Source organism: Solea solea, chromosome 17 (genome assembly GCF_958295425.1).
Source record: "Solea solea chromosome 17, fSolSol10.1, whole genome shotgun sequence".
Classification (NCBI taxonomy): domain Eukaryota; kingdom Metazoa; phylum Chordata; class Actinopteri; order Pleuronectiformes; family Soleidae; genus Solea; species Solea solea.
The window spans coordinates 8821686-8840636 of record NC_081150.1 but is presented as its reverse complement, the minus strand read 5'-3'; the positions used below and the strand labels follow the sequence as shown (position 1 = coordinate 8840636).

Genomic DNA, 18951 nt, shown 5'->3' with positions numbered 1-18951 from the left:
TGTTAACAGCTTCATAGTTCATAAATGATCTAAAATGTAAGTAAGTGCATCGGACTAATATCTGTATTTGTAGATACTCGAGTTTGTGATATCGTGATATGAAAAAGTGGTATCATCCCTATAAAACATTTCCATACTTCTGCTGTTTAGTCAACTGCATGTGTTTTTGCAGAAGTAATGGAATTTACTAGTTTCCTTGAATGCATTATCAGCTAAGTTAATGAAAACGCCACCTTAGAATTCACTTGTGTCTATTGGTTGTCCAACTGTGCTTCTGATTGGCTTACCAGGAAATTTTTCTCTACCTTAGCAATCATCATTACTTATGCAGTTGTCCCGCCGCCCTCACCGAAGAAAAGAAACCTTGCAGATGCTACATAATTACAGTGACACCAACTGTGAGAAACAGGCACTCCCACTGAAGATATTTTAAACGGTAAACCCAGATTGTAACCGTGTGTAGTCTGCGTTCAGTCACTTGGTTTGAAATTACAGTGCATTCTAGAAAGTACGTATTTAGCTCAAGTACTTACAGCCAGCAGTATCTGCAGCGAGGAGTGAGCCACCTCTATGAACTGGAAATCCATCAGACAGCCAGCTATAGATATATATCGGTGGTCCTCGGGTGCCCAGGAGGGGGGAGGGGTGATGGGTGTCACCCTGCACCCGGGGCCATTCTCCATCCACCAGGAGCGATGCATGGACAGGTTGAAAGTCAGCACGAGGTCAGAATCCTGGCAAGACAGCGAGAGAGAGACAGAAAAGTGAGTTGAATTACATCGTCTGAGGTAGAAGGGAAAATGTCAGGGCAGATTCTCACCAAATTGTTTAATTAAAACCGATGTATTTGTCACAGAGAGAGACAGAGAGCGAGAGAGAGAGGAGAGAAGGTTTAGTTAGGACTAAAAATAGATGTCAGATCTATGATTCCATTGATTTAGGATAATTCAGATTAGATATGACTCACGCACATAAAGAATAATGATGAGGAGAAGAGAAGAGACGGGAAAGATGGGAGGATGTAAGAGGCAAGACGAGGAAGGGAAAGAAGGACAAGAAGATTTTCTCCAAGAATCAGAAGATCTTGTTGAACACTTGCCGCCTGAGAGAAAGTAGGATTTGTGTTGTGGTGTCATACCAGGGTCAGAAACTAAACATTTTATTCCTCCTTAGGCAGGAAAATCACATAAATATGGAGGCCATAAAAATGGAAAAGGTACAATTAGAGATGGGGGGGTTCATGACCATGCCAGCGAGCCAGATGATCTACCACCTAAAAATCTGTAAAATTAATGTTCCCAGATGATGAATCTCACTCTGAGTTAATCCCAGAATCCCATTTTCATTTCAGACTGACAAAGATCCTTCAACTATTAGATGGATTGATGTGAAATCCAGCTCCACATCAAGCACAGACTCACTGGCTTGTTGTTTTTCCTCCTTCTGATTATTAAGTTAAAAGTGAATTTCCTTCTCTTCCTTGGCAGAGCCTGTCCGCCACAGCATGAGCAGCCCCATCACAGAGAAAGATGACTTAGAATTAAAGCCAGAAGCTGCAAAAATAGCACAACTGACAACCAGTAAATAAATAAATAAACATTTTTTGTTCCACACTGTTTGAGCTCGACTTTGCAGCGGCACAGAGAGACCACATACAGTTACAGTGTCTGCCTTTTAATTCTCAACGTCGCAAAGACGTGAAATAAATCAGTTATGATGGTCGACTTAGTTTAAATAATGCACATATTAACGACTCCACTTAGCAAGGAGAGGCGTAGATCATTCATCAGGCGTGTATGGAATCCACTCTTGCACAAACACACACATCAAAAGGCACACGTCTGCAGTGTGTTGTGTGGCAGATGAAAAGCACTAAATGAAGCCTGAATTGAAAAAAAAACCAACAACTCTCACACTTGATCATTTTCTCTGTGGAGATACATTTTTTTGTTTTATGAAAGAATTCATGTATGTGTGTATAAGATGTGTCACAAAAACTCTATGGTTATAATAGTGAAAGTGAAACCACATACTAAATTATTATTTTATTCATAGTACTGTGAATTTCACAATAAAATACATTATTATCATTTCACAGGCTTTAGCTGTGATACTTAATAATAAAACAGTATTTCTGTGTTATGTATGAACTCAATATAGGTGTGGCTATTACAGGAAACGTTCTGTATTTATACAGGAAAGTACTGCACAATAATGTATGAAGTTGCAGTAAAATACAGCATTCATACAGAGAAAAATGCCATATTTTCAGTGGTAGAGTGAGTCGTGTTTTTAACTTGAAGGTTGTGGGTTCGAGTCCCAGCTGGTCCACATGCCGACACTTAACCCCACATTGCTCGTGACGACTGTGTCAGCAACGTGTGAATGGGTGTGAACGAGATAGAGAATGAAAACTGTAGTTTAAAGCATTTTTGAGTGGGACCATTTACCATCAAGCATCCTACATGTTAATGTATGGCATTGCTACTATGTAGTTGCAGTAAAAATACAGCATTTATACAGAAAAAATACTAAATTTTCACAGTTTTATATTGCGTAACTATGATGACAAGTTTAAAATAACTCAGTTAGCGAGTTGTCCGTGAATGGTGAGTCGTGAATGGGTGAATTGCAAAACTGTAGTGTAAAGCAGCTTTGAGTGGTCATCAAGACTAGAAATACAAACCATTCACTATAAGCATCCCTACCTATGTTAAAATGAAGTGACACAATACTTTACTACTGTAAATATTCACATTTGCTATGAAAGTAATGCAATTAGTTGGCTGTGAACGCACAGTCAAACATTGTACAGGGTGCAAATAAAGAACGTTAGAATAAATGGGAATATAGTCCCACAAAGGCAAGTGAGACTGACAAATAACTTTTAACAGGAACCTCATTGTGACTATTTAAAGTAAGAAGGACACAAATCTTTAAATAGAGCTTTAAATAGAGACGGTGCTCTTCCATCAACACACAGTCAATGTGTGCAAATCTTACTCCATCTCTGCCTTGACCCTCCCACCACATCCACACATCACAGTGTCACCTCCCTCAATATTTTAAGTTAATTTTTTGTTCTACTCTATTAATTTATATTAAGGTCCCTCTTCCCCCCCCCCCCCTCGCTTTCTTCTTTTCTCCCCCTCTTTTTCTTCCTTGGCCTCTTTCTATTCAGCGTAATGAGTAAATGCCTCATTAACGCAGAGCTCTGATTAATGCCATCTCCTCTTGTTGTGCTCCTCTTTTTAATGAGTAAAATCTCTTTAAATTTCTCTCTTCCTCCCACTCTGCCATCACTCTCCCGCTGTCTGTCTCCCACAGTTACTGCCTTGCTCCCTTTCGAAATCTCTTTGTTATTTAAATTCTTCTTATTTTTATTTTCTTTTACATCATATTTCATCGCTCTCGTTTCCCGTGTTTCTCCTAGAGACAATGCTGAACTTGCGATTTCCTGGTCTCTATGCTAATCTGCGCTAACCGGCGCCGCTGAACCTGCACGAAAACATCGACGGGATGCAAAGCAGTTTTTGTGGTTACACTGATCAACATCAATAATTGATCCACCACATTGAACAACAAAAGAGACATAGGAGAAAGGTTTTTTTTGTTTTGCATTTTTTTGAAGATGCAGTGTTTACTCAGGCTACATGGTCTGTATTATAGCTTGGAAGTCATAACAAAGAAAGTGGTTATCTCCTTTCTATTCATCCAGCAGCAGCAGTGTGCCACAATAACACTTGGCTAATACAGATGGAGAAAATGTGATATTAAAAACACCACACTGGAAATCAAGCCCGTTCTGTCCCAAGCAACTGTTTGCGAATAGTGCTTTTGTAACAACACGCAAATTGTATTATGGAAAGTTTTACGTGTTCACATCCTGCACAAATCTTAGAGCAGAACTAAAAATCCATCCAAAAAAAAGGGGAAAAAAAACACCACCCCACAAAAAAACAATTAGACAGCAGCTGTGTACTGGCATTGATGCATTGCCTTTAAAAAGTGGAATTTATTCATCACTGCAGATTTGACCCACCACAATGATGAAGCTGTTTCTCCAAAATAATTTTCAGATATTAATCTTTCTGGTGATGAGTGGACTGTTTGACCTGTAACCTTAAAGGAATACTTCACCGACTTACATTTAGCTAGTATTTTTGAAAAACTGTGCTTACAAACCTCAGTTTCCCCTGAGTCGAGAAATATCTTCATTCTTTTTTTTATGTTACGTGACCACCAGTGACACTTGGTCCGAACCTTGGTCCGAGGCTTGAAACTGCAGCGCTAATTCCGCACTTTTTAGACCCACTCGTAGGGGGACGGGACCTCATTCCCAGAATGTAAACAGTGTCTGCCATCTTTGCTAACAGTTACGCTAACACTCGTAGGGGGATGGGACCTCATTCCCAGAATGTAAACAGTGTCTGCCATCTTTGCTAACAGTTACGCTAACACTCGTAGGGGAAGGAACCTCATTCACAGAATGTAAACAGTGTCCGCAATCTTTGCTAACAGTTACGCTAACACTCGTAGGGGGACGGGACCTCATTCCCAGAATGTAAACAGTGTCCGCCATCTTTGCTAACAGTTACGCTAACAGGACCAAGTGTCACTGGTGGGCACGTAGCAAAGAAAAGAATGAAGACACTTCTAAACCCAAGGGAAACTGAGTTTGGGTAGCACAATCTTTTAAAAATACTACCCCTATTCTAATAATACAAAGCTCAATGCAAATCGGTGAAGTATTCCTTTAAATGAGACATATCTGGTGTGTGTGCGTAATTGTATTAGTGTCAGGACCAGTAGTCCTCATGGAGACCAAAACCTGGTCCTTATGGTCCTTAGTCTCATAATTTGAATGGTGTTTAGGATACAGTTAGGCATTTTCAATGTATTTTATATACAATGACAATGAAAGCGGTTCTATTTTCTGGTATGCTACAGTTAGGGATGAGAGTCCTTCAAAGGAAAACTATGAGAACCTGTATGTGTGTGTGTGTGTGTGTGTGTATGTGTTTGTACCATTTTCGACTAGAGGTCTCTCTCCACATGTTTCTCTCTCCCCGCTCTGACTCTCACCTCTCTTGCTCGCTTGTTATCCCCTCACACACACAAAAGGTGTAAAAAACACACAAGTACACTCACACACCGGTTTGCACAGGTTTCTCAGGACACTGCTCTGACATCCATTTGCGAGCCTGAACCTGAACCACAATTCCTCTGTGCTCTAAACTTAACCAGCTCCTCAGAAATGAGGCGTTCTACCTAATTAGGACCAGGTTTTAGCCTCCATGAGGACGACTGGTCCCGACAGGGTTAGTGTTTATGACAGGAAAGGTCCTGAAGCGGTAACAAGCACAAGTGCACGCACACCCACTGTAATTTCAAGTGTGCTAGTTGAAGATCATGCACTCTTGCTCTGAGGTCTTTGTCTCTGACTGTGAGCTAGTGACGCTTCAATGAACCACATCTGATTTTCCTCTGCCTCTGTCTACACCTCTCCCTAACATCCTGCCCTTCTCTCTCTCTCTCTCTCTCTCTATCTCTTTCCCCCCTTTCCTCTTAATTTCCCCTCCATTTCTCACCTCTCTATTTTCCTTTGTCTACCACTCCCAGGAGATGGAGGGGAAAAGACCACTCACATAGAATGGTCTTTGCTTTGGCGGTTTGATAGTCGACGTCGGGAGACCGACGCCCTTGAGTTGCTACCGAGAGCAGTTCAATGACAATTAGGGAAAATGTGTGTGCAAAGAGGAATAAATAAACAGACTTTGGCAGTAAATAAAAAGGAGCATCTGGAAATTAACTATTTCAATTATACACATTGTCTTAACTTTCATAAAAACCCTTTTTTTTTACTGGATATCATGAATTAACAATTGCAATGATGGTACACTGTGGTATTAAAAAGGCACAATATCAAAACTAAGAATTCTACAGTATGAGCTGGAGGTGGGCAAGATCAATCATCCGGGATAATGTCGTGATTGTTGTTTTAAAATTATGCAGATCGACATTATGGAGCATTTAAATGACTTTACAAAAAACTGATGAAACACACACTGACACTCCACACATTCTCTGAATCTGTGCAGCAGAAGGTCTCCTTAATTGCTGCAGCAGTGAGCAGGATTCAGTGTCACCAATAGTGGGCCTATACACCAGGCCTTGCAACTAAGTCCCACACCTCGTACAAGTTCTTTTTAACCCTGTTCTGTGACAGGATTTGATATGCGTACTTCTCATTAGCGTAACTCCTAGATCATTTGTGATAACTAGAACATTCTAAAACTATGGACTGGCGATCTGTTCATGCTGTGACCCCGCCTTTCGCCCTGTATCAGCAGAGACTGGCACAGCACCCTCACGACCCTCATTAAGTCAGCTGTGTTTTCGAGGGTATGATGGAATGATGGATAGAATTGTAGAGCTGTATCCACAATACTGTGATATTTTTGCATAAGAGTATCATATTGTCAGAATAGCATTGTCCCATGCCTACTAATGACCTTTAAGTCAATTGGATGGATGAATGGATGGATGGGTTAATGGCATAAGGGAGGGAGTGGCAAGTTTTCCTCATGGGTGTCTTCAGTATGTGCCCACTGGACACCTGCCTACAGCTTAAAACACAGACTCCACATAAAATCGTACAGCTTTATTTAACAAGCGCCATCACTCATTTAGTGAAACAGACAGACAGACAGTACACAAAACATTCAGACTGATATACTGACAAATAACCACAGCCCACCAGGCTCTCAGTCCATCCAAACGGCCAATACAGAGATCATCAGACTAAAGCGCAGAAAAACAGGAGGGGGGGGCGCGGAACATTATTAGCTTTACTCACACTAAAGTAAATTTTTCACTCTATTTAACTAAACCTCTATCTCTATCTGTGGCTTCATCCACTTTTCTATTACTCTGTCTCTGCGTCGCTCTGTCTGTGTTATTTCACACCAATATCATCAGTCACGGTGCATCTCCCTACATTGTTTTGCTGTGATTTCCCACGGGTGTTAGATGAGGCCTTAACCCATAATGCCTAAAGCACTTTTCCCCCTATCAGATTGGTTGGGGATGTTAGGGAATTGTTGGTGTGTGTGTGTGTGTGTGTGTGCACACGGTGGGATGTGTAGAGCATAAAGATGAAGTCCAGATCCTGACCCTGACCTTAACCACGCCAAACCTATTACTAATCTATAAGCAAATGCCTCAGCGTAATCGTTTTATTCCCAGCGGTTTTCAGATTGGTGGGCCAATTACGCGGCGCTTCCCCAGGTGGGATTCACGATTGCATGTTTGCTACGTACAACTTTTAATGGGTTAATGGGCTTTGTATAAACCCTGTGGCCACACCTGATACAACCAGTCACAATTCGAGTAAATCTGAGCGGCTGTGATACTTGAAAAAAAAATGTAAAAATCCTTACAAATCAAATCAACTTAAGTTTCCATGGGACAACACGCAGCCAACAAAAGACATGATTCACAGAATATAAATAACAGTTTAAGAAGCTCTCAAAAATGTGTTCAACACCTGCCTGAACACATAAGAAAGTGCTTATCAAGACACATGACAGAATTATCTTTTTTCCTTGTTGAGTAGCGCCAGAGACGTTGGGATAAAAGCGAGCTTCAAACAGTTGGTTTTACATTCGCTCGCTCAGTAACATCTGCCACACACAAATAAAGCAGCTGCATCTTAATGAACGTAGTAAAAAATACAAATGCAATGAGACAATCAATGGTTGTGTTGGTGAAAACACAATTATTTGATTTTAAAACCTACAAAAATGTCTCATAAGTAGTATCATGCCGGAATATGAAGATGCTGATCACAGATTTCAACACTTATTTTAGCAGACAGTCTGATAATGTCTAATTCCACAACTGGACATAATTAATCTTTAATGCTCATTTAATCCAACCATAGGACCCTTTCCAGACGTCTTTATCCCTCAGAGGAAACTAAAATATCTCATAATGTAAACATTAAATAAACTTTTATGGTTCAGGCAGTTTATCAGTTTCATCTTGCATGTAAAATAAAAACACACGGTGCCGCTATCACAGCCCGGCTAAAAATCTATTACAATCCAGCTATGAAATTAAATAAGTAAAAAAAAACAAGTTTAACTGCAGCAGTCAGGTCAATCAAATTCATTATCTGATGCGGCAAAAAAAAAAAAAAAGAAAACCCAAACACAATCTCTGTTAAATCGGCTTGTTCCATTAGAACGAGTCAAAAATAACTCTCGCGGTCTCACATGAAAGTACACAGAAACAATGAATAATCAAAAGGAATCGGCAGTTATAATAGCTCAGAGCTCAAATGACACAACTGTCGAGCGAGTGTCCCACTGGAGACACGCGGATGAAAAAAAAGGCAATTTCATGCCGTGATTTCAACAAAATGCGTCCATTGATCAAACACAGTCAGAGCTGATGCATTAACTCAGAGCATGAGGGTGGAGGTTGAAAGTGGAATGTCTATGATTTAATGTGTGGGATCCTCGCATTCATTATCCTGATCGGTGGTGAGTTAATACTGAGGCCAGTGAAATTAAGTGACTATTAGCATTCTGACTGGCCCAGGCAATCTGTTTTCTTTTCTTTATTCCAGGATGAATTGGGTGGTTTGCAGTTTGATTTACTGTCATATTTTTTTTCGGCTATTTATCCTGCAGCACAACTCTCAGCCCTGCAACGACAACGGCGACTCTTGATGCTGATGTGAAATTGATCTGAGAGGATCTTTTTTCTTTTCTTTCTGTTAGATAAGCAATCCTATCTTCCTGGGAGGATTTGTGTTGCTCTTAGTTTCTACTTTTCCCCCCCACTCTCTCTTCTCTCTTTTTCCACTGTTGAAAGCAACACTGATTCACATGTGGCTTCATCCCTCAGCACATCATCATAAAATCATACCGTCCTCTGTCTAAACCTCTCCGTCTCTCTGTCCACCTCCATGCTTTACTTCTTCAACCTCAATCTTTCAGTATTTTTTAGTTTCTCCCTCCTCATCTTTCATTTCATGTCCCGTCTACCAGTTTTCCTCTCTCTGTCACAGCACCTGTGTGTGTGTGTGTGTGTGTGTGGAGTGTAGAGTACATGACTGGACAGGTGTGGGATTTGGAATGGTGCAGTTTTATGACTGGTGTGCACACATTCACACATGTGTCAGCCATGTTTTCTTGTTACTGGGATGACGAATGACAGTTTCTCCAAATGCTAGCAAACACTCACACACACACTTACACTGACACACATTCAGTGTGTGTGTGTGTGTGTGTGTAAAAAGACATACAGGATAACCCTCCCACACTGACACCCACCCTCCAACTCCCTCAGTAAATGACTGACATATGTGTACATCTATGTGTCTGTATCTCTGTGTCACCAGGCACACAGGAGGTGATACATTTTATATGACACAGTGGTGCACTGACAGTTCATTGCCTGAAACTGTGTGTGTGTGTGTGTGTGTGAGGGTTTGCATTTTTTATTCCTTGTCAGGACCAGTCGTCCTCATGGAGACCAAAACCTGGTCCTGATGAGGCAGAACCTCGTTCAACGGGTTAAGTTTGGGGCTGAAGTTTGAATTGTGGTTAGGTTAAGGTTAGAGTTAGGCATTAATTGGTTATTACAACGGAGAATGAGGGCCAACGTTTTTTTGTTTTTGTTTGTTTTTTACTCTTTCGAGAATAAAGTGGTAATATTATGAGAATAAAGTAGTAATATTATGAGAATAAAGTGGTAATATTATGAGAATAAAGTGGTAATATTATGAGAATAAAGTGGTAATATTATCAGAATAAAGTGGTAATATTATGAGAATAATGTTGTAATTTTATGAGAATAAAGTTGTAATGTTATGACAATAATGTTGTAATATTTCAAGAATAAAGTCATAATACTATGAGAATAAAGTCTTAATCTTTCAAAAATAAAGTTGAAATATTATGTCAATAAAGTTGTAATATTATGACAATAAAGTCGTAATCTTTCAAAAATAAAGTTGTAATATTATGAGAATAAAGTCGTATATATTATGACAATATAGTCATAATATAGAAAAAATCATAATATTACAAGCAAAAAAGTCATAATTGTATCTCTAATTCCTACCTCTTCAGTTTGGCCCTAATACTCGCGTCGTAGATTATGATTAAGTTTAGGGATAAGAGTTTTTTTTAGGCTGAGTCCTAAGAAGAATAGCATGCAAACCTATGTGTAGGTGTGTGTGTGTGTGAGGTGAAGTGTGTTTTCTGTGTGTTTGCAACACAGTGGCAGCTCTCACACTCTCACTCTCCACAGGTTTCCCTCCAAATCTGTCAGGAATGGCACATCAGAAATATTTATAAAGATTCATTTTCACGACAGTGCTGCTGTATTAGATAGTGCAGCCGTGAGTGACAGGCAGGATGGGAGTGTGTCAGACTGATATATAGTATATATCTTGGGCTTGAGTTCAAATTACTGTCAAGGCAGGATGTATACCTTATCTGGCCCACATGCCTCTACAGAAGCCGTATGGAAGGTAAAGATACACGTTTGATAGAAAGTTCTGTCAAACTTAGATGAGCGGGAAAACAAACTGGACTGGGTTTAAGGGAGTTTACTAAACACTTGTTTGGAAAGAAAAATCAATCTGTTACCTTTCTGTCAGGTAAGATCAACATTTTAAAGCTTCACACACACACTGATAAATAAGGTATGCTCAGAACTAGCTCACAAATTTATTAGACCACCTGTCACGTCTTTAAAACTAAATTCTATTGTTATTTATTTGGCAAATAACAAACTGAATTTGCCCTTTTTATACCCAAATTTGAGCCGGCTCACTGGGCTTCTTCTCTGAGAAGTCAGAAATTAATCAAGCATAACATTCAACTGCTAAAACTCTTCCACTAAATCTTTCAGTTTTGGAAAGAAAGTAAATAACTATGATTTGACATCTTAGTCAAGAAATAATATTGGGCTGTGCTATGCTATTTTTCTTTATTTCTATTTTTTTTTGTACAATCTTCCACATATTGGTGTATTACGGAAATGTAAAAAATGATTTCTAAATTACCAACACCAATTTAGGGTAGCTGTGGCTAACTAAAAAAAAAACAACTTTCTTTCTTTAATGTTTTTATATTATTGGTCATGATTAACTTACTGTTATTTAATGATTCCTTAATGAATGGCTAAGGGAAATGCATGAAATTTGCAACTCTAGTTCAAACGCACAGTAACAACGCAAGGATTTGCAGAACACAGCGTTGGTCTCTTCTTCTTTAGCTGTACAAACCAAAAAGAAAGAAAAGAAAAGTGTTCAAGTTCAGATGCAGCCAGCTTTCACACACCTCCATACATCTGGCCAATCACTGTCTTGAGTTGATGTGCTTGTTGTGTTGTCAAGTTTCAGGAAGTTGCGAAACGATTGTTTCAGCACTGGGAAAGAGGAGCAAGGTTCACAAGCTGTTCAACCATCTGACAAGTATTTCAGTACACGATTCATTCCCGTCGTGACGTCGTACTGTAAACGGGAAACGTACGAGAGGCTTGAGACACAATGTTTAAACAGGATTAACGGGTGTTAAATTGTGATGGCGACAGTTTATGACTGACCACAGTAATCAAGTGACTATTATAGCATGAGTGATTAAGGCGGTAATTGTGGACACAGACGCTCAGAATAACGAATGGTGCCGGACATCTGCTGACGAGAACCAAGCAATATGGCTGACATGGACTTTGGGATTCCTGCTGTTTCTAAATCCCAGGAACAAACTGTCAAAGCTCAGAATAACCGATGAGTAGAGAAAAAAAAAGAAAAGTGTGTTACATTCAGCTTTGGAGTCTGAAAAACCTGCCGCATGCGTGGGACATCGTCTGTGACTCATCACTGACATGCAACGCGCTCCTCCTCGCCACATCTTGTTAACTCAGCGTCATGATGTCTCATCAGAAACCTCCCTTGCATCACCTCAACCGTGTTCCTCCAGCATCCGACCATCTGCCCCGTCTGACTTCTTAACTTCAAACTGCACTGACACATTCTGACACATCCTCCTCCTCCTCCTCCTCACTGTCGACGCCATCTTTCCTCCTCACTGTCCTGGGCGTTCGTGCCTTCATCAGGAGGAGGAGGAGATGTCGCAGGTGTTTCGGCAACGCTTTTACGACCCCAGTCGCTCCGACTTTTCCAGCTGCTGTGCTGCCAGGCGTGTTCAGCACAGTTAAACCGATGCATTGCGCGACAAGCAGGTCTGTCACCGTCCCTTTAAATTGGATCGATTTGTTGTCTTTGCCTGCGAGATTTTCCCTTCTTTAAATGTAATTACACCGTTTGTTGTTATTCTAGTGTCCCTGTTGCGTTGGGGGGGGGGGGGGGCGGGTGAGGATGTACAGTCTGGGTATTAGAATAAAACGGACACAATTATTTTTTCAAAGCCACTGACAACGTGACATAAATCAAAGCGCGAGTGATTTTCTGACTCTTTCACGCAGGGAGATGTCTGTGAATCTCTGTAATGAAGAAACATCGAGTCTGTCACAATCCTTCTCGTCCTGTGACCCCAAAAGTAATGGATTAAGTGTCTAAAGTCATGTAATAAATCGGCACACTGTAGCGGCCAATACCTAACGTCCTATACTGGGAATTGACCATGAAGAGCAGCGACAGGGACACATTTTCTGCAAGTCCCGACATTGGAAGTATCGAGGAAGAAAGTGGATGAGAAGGTGAAGAAGAGCACAGGCCCAGACTCACATGGCAATTGGCACAACTACATGAAAAAGACTTGATTGTAGGGTGAATTACCAAGGTGGTGAAGAGGGTGAGGAGGGAGGAAGAGGGAGCAAGAAAGAAAGAGGTAGCATCAGAAGTGGTTATGGGGAAAAAAAAAGAAGAAATTCTATAACACTGCTCTGAAAGAACGGCTCACACACCATCATTACCTTGCATGAAGAGGCCAGGCCTAATCACTGAGAGTTCAAAATTGGCACCCGGCACTTGCCAAATAAGAGTGAAAAAATATACGTTGGTGAATAATGTAATGAGGTCAGTCCTCAGTGGTGGATTGCTGAAATAGACCTACTTTATAACCTGCACATCAGTGCTCTGCTCTCTTAAGTCGAATCTAGAATTGGTTTTCTTTATCGTTAAAAAAAAAAAAAAAATCCTCATTAACACACTCAGCTAAACAGCTTCTGGTTAAAATGACCGTCCTCCCAATCATAGATTGTGGTGATGTCATTTACATATCGGCTCCTAAAGACCCTCCATAAACTGGATTATCTTTGTCACAGGGGTTCCTGTTCATTTACAAAACCTGAATTGGTAAAACTCCACCTTAACTTATAAACGCACTCATCCCCAAAGTCCGTTCATCATTTCAGCTTTCTGCTTTTAACCGTCTTTATTCAACAGCGTGCCCTGTTTTTTGTGCCTCCTTGTTGTGCCGGCTCTTACCCAGGTCATCATTGGAAATGAGAATTGGTTCTCGACTGATTGACCTGGAAAAATGAAGGTAAAATAAATAAATAAATACCTTTCATTCAGCTGTCCAATGTCTCAAGCAATAGCACACGACAAGGGACACCCTGACACACACATACGCAGTTAGGCGCTAACTAGAGCTCCAGTGGACGACTCACACCCATGCGTCACCTGTCATGTTTCGGCTTCTTAGCAACGGTTGCTCGATCAAATCGAAGGCGATGCGATGTCTGCCGTTGTCGGTTGCTTCCTTTTCCGTCAAAAACAGAGAGAGCGCTCTCGCCCGAGAGCTCAGTGATTTGAGCGACTAGCGCCTGTGTCGCAATATTTGCATAATGGGATGTGATTGGCCAGCGCGGCTACTTGGAAAGCAGGGGCTGAACAGTTTGTCGTTTTCAAAAGCAAAATAGAAATTGGAGGCGACGCAATTATCGCACGGCAAAGGCTATAATTTAGCTGCCAATTTAAAATGTGCAATCCATAAATGGTGAAAAGTTGGGTGAAAGGATTTTTTATTTGGCAGAATTTGAAGATTAAAAAAAACCCATTTTTTTTCATATAATTGGATGAATGAATGAACTCAGAATGAGACTTTTTATTTTGTTGTAATAATGACCCACAACCTTCACATTTTTTTTCCATATTAATGATCAGTGAAGGCTACATTAGTTCTCCAAAACACTTGAAAGAGAAGGGTGAGGGATGTTCAGGCTTCACCATAACTGTTTCTTAATTTTACACACTGCACCTTTAAATGATCATCTCTGTGCATCATGGCAATGAGATATTTTACACAAATTATTCAGCCCTATTTCTCAGTCTGTGCCGCATGAACAAAGCAAAGCAGAAGACCCACCACATAGTTCACACCTCCCCCACGTCTTAAGAGTTTTTACACTGACAGTCTCGAATGACTGTCAACAGCTCACCATGGCAAGAAATGTACTGTCAATCCAACCCTCAATCTCCTAATCCAACACACTGGTGTCTCATCCTTTTCTTATCACTGATTCAGGTCCAAGATGGATTATCTTCTTATCCCAGCTCTCTTTCCTCTCAGTAACTTAACTGTAACGGGAGTTTATCGATACACTTTATGGCCAATTTAAGTATCATGATCCTAAGAACTAATGGGGGGGGGCAGGGATTAGGAGGTGGGGTTAGGATTAGGGGGTGAGAGAAGAGAAAGGTGATTAGAGGAGGAAAGAGCAGAGGAAAGGTAAGACAAAGACAAAGTCAAACATAGGAAAGGTGGATGACAGCATTGTTGGAATAAAAATGATATTGTTAATAAAATAAAATAAAATAGAAATACACATTTTCTTGTTTTCATCCTCCTCAGTTTCAGCCACGTTTTGTTTTCATAATGTCTAAAACATTGCCCTTTGTTACGTGAAAAGCACAATATAGCCTCATTAAGGAAAACCTTTGGTAACATGGTTCTCATTCAGCCAAACATCCTCTTTTCGTGGACAGCTGCTATTTTGAAATGTGTCTAACACCGAATGACTTACGGTAAATATCATCACACAATCCTCCTGCCTCGCTTCCTGCATTTTCCTCGTGTTTTTGAACCGAGTGACAGATAATGGTCATCGCCATGTTTGTTTTACATGTGGTTCAGTGTAAAAATAGCCCTCGGGTCAGTAAACAGGCCCTTAAAAGGCAGGTGATGGATTCATATCTCACTCAACAGCTGGAGGGCAGGGACGTGGGCATTTGTGCCTCCTTCCTCACTCAGAATGTGGGTCAAGGTTGACATGCCCTCGAGGTTGGCACACACAAACTGCTCGGATCATAAAAACAAGCTGTTCGGCATCTGCTTTGAAACTCTCCGACTGGTCAGCGTTTGATTGGTAATTGTGTTGCTAATGAAGTGGCCACGTCGACCTTGGTGAAAACCAGATGTGTTGAGTTTGGTCGGGGGAAAAACGGTGTGGTTTTCTTATTCCATGAGGAGAAACATTAGAGTCATCATTTGTATAATAGATGATAAATCCAATCATTACGGAGACCATTTGTTATGCTGTATTTCCAGATGTTCCAAACTTGTTGTCAAGTGCATTATTCTGTAGTGTGATGGAGACAAAACCCAAACAATTGTGACAGTGCGGCAGAAAACTAGGCCTCAGGGCCAGTGTAAGATGTAAATATCATTAAAATGAAAGACTTGTGAAGGTGCGAGGAGTTTCACAGCTGTTGACTCACCATAACACATGGAGCAGTGGTTCGGCAACACATTTTTAACAAGACTTACAGTTTATGTGTGGCTCTGTGTATGTGTGTGTGTGTGTATACACAAAGGGTAGATGGCCGTATGAAGCAGTAAATGAGTAGCGAGCGCCACAGGAAGCTAGCTGAGCTGATGACCCTTCAGTCCAGACTAGTCTAATTAAAGTTTGTGTGGTTCGCGTAAAATATAGAAGCTGAGTCACATTCAACAGAGCAAGTAATTAACCATAGACTATGGCTGGAAAAGTATTTTTTTTTTTTTTTAAACATAACACCCCAGACTATAATCATCCACAATCAGTGCTGGCATCAAGTGATTTATTCTGTTTATGGAAACACTGATTGGCCCTAATCAAATTTCCCGAAGTTGACAGAATAAACATTTAACTTGTTTTTAAATCAGAATATTTAACAACCTCAACTTTTACAGTACGTCTCATACTGTGCTATAGTTTAGTATATAAGACAAAGAACTGCAAATCAGACGGGGAAAATCCTGCAGGTACAGTATCAGGTGGGGACATAGCCGAGAGTCAATGCATCAAAGAAACACCGGGGAAGGGTTGACGTACTATTGCTTTAACCACCAGGTTGGTCCAACGTGAGGGTTGTGGTGGGCGCTGGTGCCAATCCCAGGACAGAGTCCATCACAGGGCCACATACAGAGACTAACAACCATCCGCTCTCACTCTCACAGCTACGGTCAATTTAGAGTGTCCAATTTGCCTAATTCCAATATTGCATGTTTTTGGACTGTGGAAGGTTTAAACCAAGTATTTAACCATTTAACATCTAAGCCTCAAAATGTTCGTCTGGACTTGTTTTTTTGCTTGTTTTAACCATAAAAGGGCCAGCAAATGTCCGTTTGCCCAGAATAACTTTCAATATCTGGCACTATTTACAATTTACTGCCTGTTAGAATGGTGTATTAACAATTTAAAATGAAGAAAAACTAGAAGTTGTTGTATTGAGTTGTTGTATGTACAGGTGTTTTTTCAACTCTCTCCTCTCAGGTGACAAAGACGCCGATTCGCCGGCTTCCTGCAACAGCGCGAGTGACATTGCTGTAATAACCACATATTGTCTTTGACGTGTAACTTCTCGGCTTTCAGGAACTGTTGCCATTTTTCCGATAGCACAAACCTTGGTGTAGCTGCAGTAATGTAAAACGCACTTGCGCAAACGTGTCGTCTGCGATGCGCTCTGTGTTACAGGGTACAGGGTTTAAAAGGATCCATCTTTCAACGCTGCACTCCTAATCTTTACTTCTTACGACGTGTTACTGTTAGTACGCAGTCTGACGGGGTCTCGCTTCTCTTATTATTGTGGCTGAGGTTGCACTAAAATTGCTCTGAAATGATGTGGCCCTTCCTCTTCGGATGAGACGGAGGGGAGGGGTCGGGCAGTCGTTTCCGAGACGTCAGCACTCGCTGTCACAGTGGAGACATCGCTCCGCGGTGTTGTACACAGAGAAAGGTGTGTCTGTGAATAATGCAAACACACACTTTCTCCCACTCCCACAAGACGCTCAGTATCAACCTTAAAAGAGCCTTCAGATCATTTGGCTCTTTACATATAAAAGTGAAGTGAATCGTTAGCATTGACCTCGCATTCAACAGACAAAACCATTTGTTCGTAGCTTAATTAGAGCAGCATATATACATATATACATATATACATATATATATATATATATATATATACAAATCAGTGCATTCAAGATCTTATGTCTTATCTTAGGTTTTTCCCCCCCGTGTGGGATTTCTAGTTTATTTAAATCTCATTTGTTTGTTTTATGGCCAAATCATCCTGCGGGGTGCACTGGCTTGATGATGTTTAATCACCCAATCAGGAGAAAATTCAGAGAGAGAGAGAGAGAGAGAGAGAGAGAGAGGTACGGCTGCAAAGAGATGCAAATTGAGGATAGAGAGCGGTAATGTAAATGTAACCAAATTGAAATGGCAGCGTTTGAAAAGCCTCGCATGTTGCCCTGGAAAAAAAAAAAGAAAAAAGAAGAAAGGAAAAAAATGCAGATACTTTGGCATTATAACCTCTTGATTGTTCACATTTCAGGCATTTCTCTGTGCTCGTTATCGTTGTTGCGTTCACTGGGGGCTTGCGAGGACAACGCAGCGGAGCGGGAAGAGTCAAGTTAGACGCAGCTGTTAAGTGAAGGATAACTGAATTGAGGCGTCAGGCCGAGGTTTCCATTCGCACACCTAATGCAGAGTGTGGTCTCTCGCCTCTTCTTGATCGCTCTCGGTGTGCAGCATTATATAAAGAGTATTAACAGAATAGTAAGTCACATCTATGAAATTGGATTTGCACAAAGCGAGCATCAATTTTTAAGAGGCAATCAACATTTCATGAATTGAAGATACACAAATTGCAATTGATTTAATCATTCAAAATGATTATATTTTATGTGTTTGAAATACTTTCTTTTAATTAGAAATGATTGTAATTTCACTTGCTTCACGATTCTGACCATGGGCGGGGCTTAGGATGCCACCTGCTGATTGGCCACTGAGTTTTGGAGCCAAAGCAGACCCGGGCTTGGAGGCACTGTCCGTCTGGACGTCGAACTCCCAATTTCGCGACATCTCGATCATTGCAAACAAAAAGTGTATTTTCTAACAAATAACATCCAAACATTTTTGAACGATTAAACTGATATTTGATTTGATTTGATTTGCAATTTCTGTATTTTGACTTTGTGGTTCATTTTTGTTTGCTCAATTCATAAAGTATTGTTTGATAATATTAACACAAATCTAAGTCCACACACACCAGGCTTTTCCTACACAGAGAATATTTGTTAGTAGATCATTTTATCGCTGATTTAGTCATTTGGACTTCCTAGAAAATGTAGATTTCCAGCCTTGTTGCATTTGTATTTTTGATATGCAACAAATGCGAGTGCAAGTAGGATACAGCCTGTGGCTGTTACTCGGGACGTGTGCGTCAGAAGACCCGAAAAGCCCCGAAAGGTTGCAGATATGTTAAGAAAATGAAAAGATTTCTTACTTTGGAGAGATCCCCAACCTCCAGGTAAAAACAGATGATGAAAACATTCCAGGTCATCCACGCCACGAGCCAGGCCGCGTACTGCCGAGAGACACAGAGATAAAGAGAGACAGAGGGAGAGGGGAGTCAGACGCAGACAGGGTTTGGCAGGTGTTTGCCAGAGAATTATAAAAGCATGTTCCTGCCTTGCA

General features: G+C 40.7%; 1 protein-coding gene across 1 annotated transcript in view; it reads right to left on the bottom strand.

Annotated features, from left to right (window-relative positions):
* The window catches only part of nkain2 (sodium/potassium transporting ATPase interacting 2), an 84675-nt gene that overhangs the window by 24241 nt on the left and 41483 nt on the right, over positions 1–18951 (bottom strand). Inside the window, exons 3-4 of the mRNA XM_058613924.1 lie at positions 18761–18841; positions 534–734 (exon numbers count right to left, since the gene is read on the bottom strand). Coding sequence (XP_058469907.1) covers positions 534–734; positions 18761–18841 — 282 coding nt within the window. The remainder of the gene's footprint in view (positions 1–533; positions 735–18760; positions 18842–18951) is intronic.